Below are 13,337 nucleotides of genomic sequence, written 5' to 3'. Positions count from 1 at the left end.
AATATCATAAATGATTTAAAAGCCTGAATATCTTAAAATCAAGAAATCTTTTGTTTCTTTGGTTGGATGGTTTTCGAGACATGATTTCTGTGTAGCCCTGGCTGTCCTGGAACATACTCTGTAAAACAAGCCGGCCTGGAACTCACAGAGATTAACCTGCCTCTGTCTCCAAGTGCAGGGATTAAAGGTATGAGCTACCATAGCCTGGCTAAAATCAGAAGTCTTTAAGAAACAAACCGTGAGACCTGTCAGTCACTCAGGATACTCCACTGTCAGCCTGGTGGCATCAGAGATGAGTATCACCAAGCAGTTTTGAAGTCCACATGAATGTGCTTTCAAATGGTGTGAGGACGTTAAGGTAGGGTGCGTTTGCATCAGACCATGTCTATAAATGTCCATATGTAGACCACACATAGACCATATATAGGCCATATGTAGACCATACGTGGTAGCCACGATTTTTGGTTGTAAGGTGTATCTTTAATGGCTGAGTTGCCTCTCCAGCCCTGTATCCACAATTTTCAAAAGCTAAGATGACTTACCTGCTTTGAGCTCTTTTGAATTTCTCTATAATGTAGTATTATAGTGTAGTATCAGTGTTGGAAGAAGAAAGATTGAACACGACAGTCTCATCTTTTTCTTTCCATAGATAAGAGGCCTTAGTTGAAGTTCCAGAGTGACTCAGTCACTGGCAGGAAGGATGAGGAGGGAAAGTGGGTCTAATGTGTGAGCATGCTGAGCTGAGGGCAGGATGCTGTGGTGCTTGGCCTCGCTCTGGCAAGGGTCCTTTTTTTTTTTTTTTTTTTTTTGCTTTTTACATTAAATAAAATGATAAAATAATTCAAGTTAGCAACAGTAATCTACACCATGGTTTTGCATCATCATTAATTCACAGGACATCTCGGGCCACAGCTATACATAGATGAGAGACCCGGTTGGGTGTGGCAGCATACCCGTGTTGTCCTGTCACTTGGGAAGTTAGGGCAGGAAAAGGAGCCTCGCCTGGGCAGCTTAGAGAGGCTAAGTATCTGTGAGGGGTGGGTGTTGTCACAGTTTGGTTTCTCTTATGGTGATAGACATCATGACCAAAAATAACTTGTGGAAGAAAGGGTTTGTTTGGTTTAAACAACCTGATCCCAGTCGTTGATGATGGGAAGTCAGGGCAGGAACCTGGAGGCCGGGACTTAAGCAGAGATCATGGAGGATGCTACTTACCGGCTAGCTCAGTTTGCTTTCTAACATGCCCAGGGCCTCCTGCTGAGGGATGGCACAGCTCCTAGTAGGCAGGGCCTTTCCTTAGCAATCATCTATCAAGAAAATGTTCAGCAGACTTCCCCCAGGCCAATCAGACGGAGGCCGTTCCTCGTCTAAGTGTGTCAAGTAACAAAAACCCAAGCCATTTAGAGAACAAAGAAAGAGAGGGAAGCCAGAGGGGAGAGGGAAGGAGAGATTTAATAATTAAAAAAAAATAAGTCACAATGCATACTTAAAGATATTGTAAGGAATGCCGAGTCCCAGAAAGTCCAGCAGTACACTGTGTATCTGTGTTGTTGTAAAAATACAAAAATAAAAAAGTATTGTCGTTTACCCCACTAGGTCCTGCACCATGGTGCCCCAAGATACCTGCTAGATCTCTTGGCGGAAACACATCCCAACTCTGTGGCGGCCCAGTGTCTCCTGGTGCCACACACTTTGCTACACTCAAACCATCACATAAAAGAACACACAACACAATAATCTTAGATCCAATCGATAAGATATAATTGCCCACCTAAACATACAAAGCCCGGTACCATCCATCCCTTAAGAACATTGATAACAACCTGTAAATACACAGAGCGAGATCTTTATGTCAGCCTCCATTGTCCTGCCACCGCTTCTCTCTCTCTCCCGACTCCTCTCTTCCTCTCTCTTCCTTCCAGTCTCCTCCTCTTCCTTCAAACTTTTCCCCCGCCCATCTTTCCTTCTCATCCAATGACAGGCCTCCTTCTATCTTGAACCTGCCTCTCCTGTGACATCATCTCACATATCTGAGTTAGTTTTCTAGTCTAACTTTATAAATGCAAAGGAAGGTTACTCCTGAACTGCATTGTTGTGCACAGGCCTAGAATTTCAACCCCTGGAAGAGGGAAGGCGGAAGGTCTTGACACATGCAGTATGAGGCCAGTATGAAAACTAGTTTTAAGAAAAAGTAACTTTAAATTGTATTTTACTGATATTTTCATTTATGGAGTGGTTTATAAAAGTGTTTTAGAGTATTATCATAACAACTTATCCACCAAAATAACTTCTCTTTTTATTATCAGAACGATTTTATTTTGAATAGAGCTCAGATTTGCCTGTTTTACATGGTAGAAAGGAATTTTTCCTGTTGACTCCTTGAATCAAAACACATGAAACCCATTGCAGCAGTAATTTGCATGCCTGTGTTTGTCTTTCAGTCTCCATTTTGGATTCTTAACATTCCCTCTGAAGATATAGCAAGAAACGTAATGAGACGGACTGTGTGTGCCAAGTGAGTGACACTCGACCTGTGGGTGGGCGTACACACGGCCTCATAGCCACTGTAGGCTGGATCTTGCTATGGAAGGTAGCAGAGGGGATGCAGCGAATTCCACAGGTTTACGGAAGTTACCTTCTACAGCAGAGGTGAAAAGCGAGTCCTAACATTAGCGTCCAGTGACGCATTCTTTCATAGAGTGGGTGCCACATTCAGGGTAACCGAGTCACGGAGAATCGAAAGCTGCTTTTCTCATCCTTGATTTTAAGTTGAACGATCAGATTACTAAGTGTTTTTTAAGGGATTATTTATTTATTTTACGTATGTGAGCACACTGTCGCTCTCTTCAGACACACCAGAAGGGGGCACTGGATCCCATTTCAGATGGTTGTGAGGCACCATGTGGTTGCTGGGATTTGAACTCAGGACCTCTGGGAGAGCAGTCAGTGCTGTTAACAGCACTGAGCCATCTCTCCAGCCCTCAGATTAGTAAATTTAAGGTGACAAAACTGGCGTGAAATATGCATTAGAGAAATGAATTCTAACAACTATATTTTTGAATAAATTGTTGCTTATTCTCGTTTCTAGATTTTTATCACTACTCCTCTGATTTTCCTTTTCCATATGCTTATTTTGATTGAGCCTTAGTTACTTTTTTCCCTGAATATAATGGCAGGTTATTGAAACTATTCTTTTTCTTAGATATTGCTTTTAATAATGGAATGAGTGCATATATATTATATATATGTATTTATTTATTTATCATGGTTAGCAATGTTTTGTAATGTGGTATGAACTGTGACTTTTATATTTATCTAACTTTATCCTGTTGAGAAGTATGCTCAGTTATAAATCTAATTCCTTAAACCACAGCTTATTAATGAACTTGGAATTATTTAACAATAATGAATAGAAAATGGAAACAACAGAAAAAATGAAGACTACTCTTTGCTTAGCAAACTATTCCATACCGAAGGAGCTGGGGAGTCTGCTCCTGCCGTATGCAATATTTCTGCTTTACTTATCATGTTAACATCTATGGCTATTTAAGGTATTTAAGTTCCAGAAGTAAGGGATATTAGGCTGAGAATGCTACCCACATACTCAGAAGTTATGTGTTTAAAGGTCATGTTTTTTGATGCATATGTTTGGTAAGTAGAAAGCTAATAATTCTGTAATGTTGTAAAGCATCTGAGGACTCACATTTGGTTGTTTTCCCTTTCGGTGGCTGGGGTCTCCCTGAGGATGTTGCTAAGGAGAGGAGCATTTCTTGCTCTCCATTTGGTAGAAGACAAACTCACTTTTCAAAATAGGTTTTGCTACCTACAGATAATTAAAGTAGACTTTCAAGGACATTCTTAAACGTCATTCAGAGTTTTCTGTAGTTGAGTTAGGCTTAACATTAATTTAAAATAGCTCTAGTATGAATTCTAAAAACATTTATTATTATTATTTTTTTTTTTTGGTTCTTTTTTTCGGAGCTGGGGACCGAACCCAGGGCCTTGCGCTTCCTAGGCAAGCGCTCTACCGCTGAGCTAAATCCCCAACCCACATTTATTATTTTTATCTTATACATATAAGTGCGTGCCTGGATGTCAGCATGTGTCTGTGTGTTCAGATGCCTTCAGAGGCCAGAAGACAGAGTTCGATCCTGTGGAACTGTAGTTACTGGTGGTTGCCAGATGCCTAATGTGGCTGCTGGGAACCAAGTTGGGTTCTGTGCAAGAGTAGCAAGTTCTCTTACCCGCTGAGCAGTCTCGCCAGCTCCTTCAGTGTGGAATATTTTATACAAGCACAAAACATGAAATGTATAGCAAACTTAGTAAGTTTTACCAAATTATAGCTAAGTAGTAATAGTAGGGTTTATATTTACATCCCTTCTCCCTTTATGGGAAAACATTAAAAATGATTGATTTTATTACATCGTTTGGTCTAGTATGATATAATAATAAGGGCATGAGGTACAGCTCAGTGGCAGATAGTGTGCTTATTAGGAGACACGAGATCCTGGATCAACCCGTAGCGACCCTCAAATATATGCACATATATTTCGACATTTCCGTATGTGTATAAATGATGAAAACTTGGAAATACATTGACTTAGTGTTGAATTTCCCTCCTTCCATGTAATGTTCAACTTCTTTGTGTGGTTTGGGGTTCTACTGTTATTTGTCTCCAGTGTACATATTTCTCACAAATAGATTAGGAACCACAGCCAGTGACCATTTTGTTGTATCAAGCATAAAGAACTAGTAAAATAAATATTATGTATTACTGCGTGCACTAAGTTCTTTACTGAGGTTAGTACCAATCATTTATTTCCTAGGTCTTTATTTGAACTATGGGGTCATGGAAAATCTCCCGAGGAGCTGTATTCTTCTCTTAAAAGTTACCCCGTGGAGAAGATGGTGCGTAGTGAAATGTGATTTTTGCACAGGCAAGTGTGCACGTTGGGTGTAATTCCTAAGCTTAAAAAAAGTGTCTGCTCTTCTTTAGGTTCCATTTCTGCATTCGGACTCGACGTATAAAATAAAGATTCACACATTTAATAAAACATTAACTCAAGAAGAAAAAGTGGAGCGGATAGACGTAAGTGTGCCGGGCTGACTCAGCCCACAGGCAGTGCGTTAACATATAATATCTGTTAAATGCTTTCCATGTTGTGTGTGTGTGTGTGTGTGTGTGTGTGTGTGTGTGTATGTGTGTGTGTATCTTGTTTCGTTCTGACGACAGACTCAGACTCACTCAGTGTATGTTAGTAAATAAGCACCATTTTCTATGATTCTTCTGTAAATTTTTGTTTCCTTTTTTATTTTTTTTAGGCACTTGAATTCCTGCCATTTGAAGGAAAAGTAAACTTAAAGAAACCACAGCATGTATTCTCCATTTTGGAGGACTATGGTTTGGACCCAAACCGTATCCCCGAGAATCCACACAATATTTATTTTGGCAGATGGGTGAGCAAGTTCTTTCTACCCATCTTACTTCATTGTTTGTTTGTTTAGCTAAATGTGGGGTGGTCAGTCAGGAGCACTGCTCAAGCATTCATGAGGCACGGAGCAAACACAACAGAATGCCACAGCCTAACGATATTTTTTTATATGTAAAAATTGGAAGCAACTTGAGAATCAGAATTGCTGTATGGATTAATATTGCCAAAGCGTAAGCCCTTATGGTCCGTTTTTTTAAGAGATCCTTGTGAAACACAAAAAGCCTGTTAGATAGGAGACCTAGGGAAAGGGGTACCTGATCATGGAAAGCAAGTCTTCCTAGGATGATGTCAGGATGGCTCTTTGTGAAGCAGAGAGAGGGCAGAGGGCAGGGCCTGTTTGGTGATCTGTGGAGATCTCAAATCTGAGTCTTCCTTTCTGCAAGGAAATGAAACCATGGATGCGTTCTGCTCACTTCTTTGAGGCTGGAGTAAGTGGATGGAAGCCAAGACCCATGTTACTATGTCTTGTCTTGAAGGACAAGAGGGAGATGAGAAGACTCAAGACCACTCCTTAGGATGATTCTGTTTAAATGGAGTCCCACTGGATTTGAAAAGAAGGAAAAAGATGTGATTTTAGTGATCACAATATAATTCAATTAAAAAGTGGCACCGGGTCAGAGAATTCTTAACAAAGCAATTCTGAATGGCAGAGAAGCACTTAAAGAAATGTTCAGAATCACCAGGGAAATGCAAATCAAAACAACTGTGAGACTCCATCATACACTGGTCAGAATGGCTAAGATCAAACACTCGAGTGATATGCTGTCAAAAATACGGAGCAAGGGGGGAACACTCCTCCATTGCAAACTTGTGAATCTGCTCTGGAAATCGATTTGTCAGCTTTTCAGAAAACTGGGAATAGTTCTACCTGAAGACCCAGCCATACCACTCCTGGGCATATACCCAAAGGATGTTCCATTGTCCCTTTGATGTTTTTAATCGATTAAGTTTAGAATAGTAGTAAGTGGAAAGAAGTGTTCTTGTTAGCAGGGTGCTCTAAGTTTCTTGTGACTAATTCTCTTGAGTCTGTTCTGTATAGCTAGACTAAGTTGACAAATACCTCTGATCTAGATTGCAGATGGACAAAGAGAGTTAATTGAGTCCTACAGTGTCAAAAAGAGACATTTTATTGGAAATACAAGTATGGATGCTGGTTTATCGTTCATCATGGCCAACCATGCAAAAGTGAAAGAAAATGATCTTGTCTTTGACCCCTTTGTTGGAACAGGTATTATAAATCCATTGGTTACACGAGCGCATAGATGTTGCTTATTTATAGTGGTGAGGGACAAGAGTGTGAATTGGCAGAATAATCTTTTCTTGTGTAATACTTTAAACACATTGTTACTTGGTAGATGTGACTAGGGTTTTGTAGGTTTTATCCCTGAGGGGCGCATTGGTCTTATTTTTCACAGATGTGTCACAGTATCTCATACATTGTAAAAATGTTATTTATTTAACTAGGAAAACTATGGGAAGAATAAAAAAGTCAACAGATATTCATACTTTTACATAAATAGCCATGGATTTGGGTAGAGGGAGACATATCTTTGATTCTGTTTGTGGCAGTGAGTGTTTAAGTGTGATTTGAGGGTGACAACATAGACTGGAACCTGCCTGCTGGCACCGTACTTCCCTGGGATGCTCCCCTAATTAAGTCTGTGGAAATCCTGAAATTCCAAGTTGACTTCATCCGAATTTGATGTTTTTCTTGCCACAGAGTGCTTTCTTGCTTGATGTAGCCCTCGGGCAGACATTACTTTATTTAATTTTTATTTGACTAACCCCAATATTCTTGTTTGGTTAGTGGCTCTGTAGCTGTCGGTCTAAGGAACAGTGAGGGCACAAGTGTTGAGCGAATGTGTGGAGTACATGGGTGCACTCTCCTCTGAGGACAGCTGACTTGAAGATATTGTAGAAGGTTTCCCGAGGAGGCGACGTGCAAGGAGGGGTTACACAACTTGTCGCTATTGTAGATTGACTCCAGCAGCGTGACTCTGCGGTTCGTGTGTCTTTGCTTCTGCAGAGCTGACTCTGTCAGGCTTTACCGGCTGCCACTTGCACCCAAGTTAACTTGTGATTAGGAAGAACTAGCATCAGGCCCAGACTTCCCGGCTGCTGCAAGGAGTGTTTTGGAATTTGTTTTGAAGTAATTCTCCAGGGGGCTTTCTGCTGTGTCTCCGTGCACCTCACCCTCAGCCTACCTGTTTGGTCTTTCTATTTTCATTTATCTGAACACAGGGTCCTACATTTTGAGCTTGTTATTGGAACTAACGTCAAGTTTCTTTAAAAGTTATGAAAATCTATATATCCAATCTCGGCAGAAGCTTTTGTTCACACTCTGCTTCCTTTGTTGTTTTATTTATATGTTTTTTTGAATCATTTGGTGGTTACATTTATTCTTTTCTCAAACATATTAGTATATATTTCTTTTTTTAGTCTATATTTCTTAAGAATAAGGAATATATATATATGGCACCTATATACTTATATTCTGTGATTGGATGTATTTCACTGTTAACATAATCTTTGTTTGGAACAGTATTAAGCTGTTAAGTATAGAATCGTTTTCCTCTGAGTTGCTTGAGTCTTTCTCATTATTGGAATATGTTACACATTTGCCCCTGGATATGACACTAGAGGTGTGTCCTTTGCAAGACTTACAGACGCCGCTTCTCTGCCTCTCAGTGCAGTACTAATTTCTATCAGCATGGAATTATAATTTGATTTTCCTGTGTGATGGTGACTCTTATTTTCTAGTCTTGCAGCTGATGCAGAGCTCTGTGGGGGAGGCACGTTAGGAGTTAGTAAACATCCCGTGCCTTATCCAGATGTCTCCTCCTCTGGACAAGTCAGGGCTAGCATCCACCGGCAGGATTCTAGTTTGAAACAGTTTTTCCTTGTCTGATTTTTCTACTCTAGTACTTCTGTTACTGCTCTAAATTCATTATTTTGTAAACAAGAAACCTTTCTTCTCCTCCTGGTGTTAATTTTACTTATCATTAGCATGAACTACTAAGTTCCCCCTTTTTCCTCTGGCGATTTCTATGTCCTGTTGTTCCTTAATTACTTCCTTATTCAGATTAATTAGCCTACTTTCACCAGGCCTTTCACATCGAATCTGTCTTTGTAACCTAGCATGCTTTTTTTTTTTAAAGACAACTTTTGAAGTTTCTGGCTTATTTTTGAATGCCCAAGCCCTGGCTCCAGTCATTCTCCAATTACCCTTGTTGCTTTTAGTGGGGAGATAGTATCAGGAACCAAGGTCTGGGTTCTAAAGCTCGTCAGAGGATAAGAAAGAAAATACACATGTGTACACACATAATATGCATGCATGCAAATGGAAATGCACACACATGTACTCCTGTGTGTGTACATGTAATATGTATGTGAGTACAATTGGAAGTACACATGCATATGCTCCTGTGTATACACGTAACATGTATGAGTGCAAACGGAAATGCACACGCATGTGCTCCTGTGCGTGCACACGTGGTGAACCTCCAGACAGACTTATCCTGGGTTTGTATGTGTAGCAGCTTTTTCTGTTGAGTGTCACAGATCTATTTGCTACCTTGTTCCATCTTCGTCGTGCATTCCTTTCTCTTCACCCATCCTGGTTCTTAGCTTCACCACATTTGCTCTTTTGTTCAGTTCTATGACTGTGTACAATAGTCAAGACTGCCTTACCTGCACCACGTGGTGGGAAAAGAATCCTATTATGTTAGCTTTCTGTTGCTGTGCGAAGACACCATGACCAAGGCAGCTCACACGGCAGTGGGTTTATTTGGACTTACAGCTGTAGAGGCTGGGAGTCCATCACGTTGGGGAGGTGTGGCAGCAAGTGTCAGCAGCAAGGATGCTCAGAGCTCACTTCTTTCACCACAAGCACCAAGCAGAAGGAACACGCTGGAAATTGCCAGGACCTTTTGCTCCCAAAGCCTGCACCCAGTGCGTGCTTCCTCAAGCACAGGGCACCACCAAGATTTTACGAAGCAGCACCAACTGGGGAGCCAGTGTTCAAGTATCTGAGTTTGTAGGAGACATTGTCATTCGAACCACCACACCTACCATGAACAATGTAAGGCATACTTTCTTTCTGTCCCTGCTTAAGGAGCGATAAAAACAGACCCTGTGCTTGCTTTTCTGTCCATTGGACGTTCCCAGAGTTTCATGTGTTGTAGTTTCCTCTCAGTTTTAGATTTTGGATCCCTGCCATCACTTCTTCTTAACCATGTTAGCTTTTACATATGCAAAAGATAAACTCACATCGAGGAGTCACAGCTACCCAATAATGTGCTTTTCTTTTTGTCCCTTCCTTTGGTGGCCAACCTTGTTTTCTCATTGATTTTTCTAGTGATATGCTCATAGAGGCACAATTTCTTACGTAAACTCTTTTATGTAAAATGTTTGATACTCTGTGTATGTGTGTGTGTGTGTGTGTATGTGTATGTGTGTGTGTGTGTGTGTGTGTGTGTGTGTGTGTGTGTGTGTGTGTGTGTAGGGGGTCCCACTTGACAGTGTTTCTTAGAACTCTCTTCCTGTTTAGAGTCTGTTTTTATTCTTTTGTTAGTTTTGGTGCTGGAGATAATGGAGCGCACTCTGTCACTGAACTGCATTCTAGCCCACCCCATTCTCTTCTGTAGTTATAGTCCATAAATATATATATATAGGCTGGATCCCTGGATGGGGCAAGCTCTGAATGGGGCCATTTCTTCAGTCTCTGCTCCATATTGTTTCCATATCCCCTCCTATGAATATTTTTGTTTCCCCTCTAAGAAGGACTGAAGCATCCACATTTTGATCGTCCTTCTTCTTGAGCTTCAACTGGTCTGTGGATTGTAATTTGGGTAATCCAAGCTTTTGGGCTAATATCCATTTATCAATTAGTGCATACCATGTGTGTTTTTTGTTTGTTTGGTTTTTTTTTTTGTGATTGGGTTACCTCACTCAGGATGATATTTTCTAGTTCCATTTACTTGCCTATGAATTTCATGAAATCATAGGGTTTTTAAATTTTTTTTTAGATCTATTTATTTATTACATAGACAGTGTTCTGCATATATATGACAGACGAGGGCACCAGATCTTATTAGATGGTTATGAGCCACCATGTGGTTGCTGGGAATCGAAATCAGGAGCTCTAGAAGAGCAGTCAGTGCTCTTAACCGCTGAGCCATTTCTCCAGCCCGAAATCATAGTTTTTAATAGCTGGGTAGTACTCCATTGTGTAAATGTACCACATTTTCTGTATCCATTCCTCTGTTGAAGGGCAGCTGGATTCTTTCCAGCTTCTGGCTATTATAAATAAGACTGCTATGAACATAGTGGAGCATGTGTCCTTGTTGTATGTTGGAGCATCTTATGGGTATATGCCCAAGAGAGGTATAGCTGGTTCTCAGGTAGTACTATGTCCAATTTTCTGAGGAACCTCCAGACTGATATCCTGATTGGTTGTACCAGCTTGCAATCCCACCAACAATGGAAGAATATTCTTCTTTCTCCACATCCTCGCCAGTAACTGCTGTCACCTCTGAGTTTTTTGATCTTAGCCATTCTGACTGGTGTGAGGCAGAATCTCTGGGTTGTTTTAATTTGCATTTCCCTGATGACTAAGGATGTTGAACATTTCTTTAGGTATTTTTCAGCCATTTGATATTCCTCAGCTGAGAATTCTTTGTTTAGCTGTGTACCCCATTTTTTAATAGGGTTATTTTGATTCTCCGGAGTCTAACTTCTTGAGTTCTTTGTACATATTGGCTATTAGTCCCGTATAGGATGCAAGACTGGTAAAGATCTTTTCCCAATCTGTTGTTTGCTATTTTGTCCTAATGATAGTGTTCTTTGCCTTGCAGAAGCTTTGCAGTTTTATGAAGTCCCATTTGTCTATTCTTGATCTTAGAGCATAAGCCATGGTGTTCTGTTCAGGAAATTTTCCCTAGTGCCCATGTGTTCAAGGCTCTTCCCCAATTTTTCTTCTCTTAGTTTGAGTGTATCTGGTTTGATGTGGAGGTCCTTGATCCACTTGGACTTAAGCTTTGTACAGGTCAATAAGAGTGGATCAATTTGCATTCTTGTACATGCTGACCTCCAGTTGAACCAGCACCATTTGTTGAAAATGGTATCTTTTTCTCCGTTGGATGGTTTTAGCTCCTTTGTCAAAGATCAATTGACCATAGGTGTGTGGGTTCATTTCTGGGTCTTCAATTCTATTTCACTGATCTATCTGCCTGTCTCTGAACCAATACCATACAGTTTTTATCAATATTGCTCTGTAATACTGCTTGAGTTCAGGGATAGTGATTCCCCCAGAAGTTCTTTCATTGTTGAGGATAGTTTTCTCTTTCTCTATTCTGAATTTTTTGTTATTCTAGATGAATTTGCAGATTGCTCTTTCTAACTCATTCTAAGAATGGAGTTAGAATTTTGATGAGAATTGCATTGAATCTGTAGATTGCTTTTGGCAAGATGACCATTTTTACTATATTACTCCTGCCAATCCATGAGCATAAGAGGTCTTTCCATCTTCTGAGATCTTCTTCAATTTCTTTCTTCAGAGACTTGAAGTTCTTGTCATACAGATCTTTCACTTGCTTGGCTAGAGTCACAGTAAGGTATTTTATATTATTTGTGACTATTGTGAAGGGTGTCATTTCCCTAATTTTTTTCTCAGTCTGTTTATCTTTTGAGTAGAGAGAAGGCTACTGATTTGTTTGAGTTAATTTTATATCCAGTCACTTTTTTGAAGTTGTTTATCAGGCTTAGTAGTTCTCTGGTGGAACTTTTGGGGTCACTTAAGTATGCTATCATATCATCTGCTAATAGTGATATTTTGACCACTTCCTTTTTTTTAATTAATTTTTTTTTATTAACTTGAGTATTTCTTATTTACATTTCGATTGTTATTTCCTTTCCCAGTTTCCGGGCCAACATCCCCCTAACCCCTCCCCCTCCCTTTCTTTAAGGGTGTTCCCCTCCCCATCTTCCCCCCATTGCCGCTCTCCCCACAACAATCACATTCACTGGGGGTTCAGTCTTAGCAGGACCAAGGGCTTGCCCTTCCACTGGTGCTCTTACTAGGATATTCATTGCTACCTATGAGGTCAGAGTCCAGGGTCAGTCCATGTATAGTCTTTAGGTAGTGGCTTAGTCCCAGGAAGCTCTGGTTGCTTGGCATCGTTGTTCATATGGGGTCTCGAGCCCCTTTAAGCTCTTCCAGTTCTTTCTCTGATTCCTTCAACAGGGTTCCTATTCTTAGTTCAGTGGTTTGCTGCTGGCATTTGCCTCTGTATTTGCTGTATCCTGGCTGTGTCTCTCAGGAGAGATCTACATCCGGCTCCTGTTGGCCTGCACTTCTTTGCTTCATCCATCTTGTCTAATTGGGTGGCTGTATATGTATGGGCCACATGTGGGGCAGACTCTGAATGGGTGTTCCTTCTGTGTCTGTTTTAATCTTTGCCTCTCTATTCCCTGCCAAGGGTATTCTTGTTCCCCTTTTAAAGAAGGAGTAAAGCATTCACATTTTGATCTTCCGTCTTGAGTTTCATGCGTCCTATGCATCTAGGGTAATTCAAGCATTTGGGCTAATAGCCACTTATCAATGAGTGCATACCATGTGTGTTTTTCTGTGATTGGGTGACCACTTCCTTTCAATTTGTATCCCTTTGACCTCCTTTTGTTGTCTGATTGCTCTGGCTAGGACTTCAAGTACTATAGTGAATATGTAGGGAGAGAGTGGGCAGTCTTGTCTAGTCCCTGATTTTCTCTCCATTTAGTTTGATGTTAGCTACTGGTTTGCTATTTATTGCTTTTACTATGTTTAGGTGTGGGCCTTGAATTCCTGAT

The 13,337-nt window shown here is 40.6% G+C and overlaps 1 protein-coding gene across 3 annotated transcripts in view; it reads left to right on the top strand.

Moving 5' to 3' along the window:
• Window positions 1–2,431: 2,431 nt before the first annotated feature.
• The window catches only part of Trmt11 (tRNA methyltransferase 11 homolog), a 445,416-nt gene continuing 434,510 nt past the window's right edge, over window positions 2,432–13,337 (top strand). For all 3 annotated transcript variants that reach the window (XM_032894853.1, XM_032894852.1, XM_032894850.1), the window contains exons 1-5: window positions 2,432–2,515; window positions 4,827–4,908; window positions 4,997–5,089; window positions 5,323–5,457; window positions 6,564–6,720. In XM_032894853.1, the coding sequence (XP_032750744.1) occupies window positions 2,493–2,515; window positions 4,827–4,908; window positions 4,997–5,089; window positions 5,323–5,457; window positions 6,564–6,720 (490 nt within the window). In that variant the 5' untranslated portion in view covers window positions 2,432–2,492. The remainder of the gene's footprint in view (window positions 2,516–4,826; window positions 4,909–4,996; window positions 5,090–5,322; window positions 5,458–6,563; window positions 6,721–13,337) is intronic.

This window comes from Rattus rattus, chromosome 2 (assembly GCF_011064425.1).
Source record: "Rattus rattus isolate New Zealand chromosome 2, Rrattus_CSIRO_v1, whole genome shotgun sequence".
NCBI classification, from domain to species: domain Eukaryota; kingdom Metazoa; phylum Chordata; class Mammalia; order Rodentia; family Muridae; genus Rattus; species Rattus rattus.
Note: the sequence above shows the minus strand (reverse complement) of the source record. Positions and strands in the feature narration are given on the sequence as shown.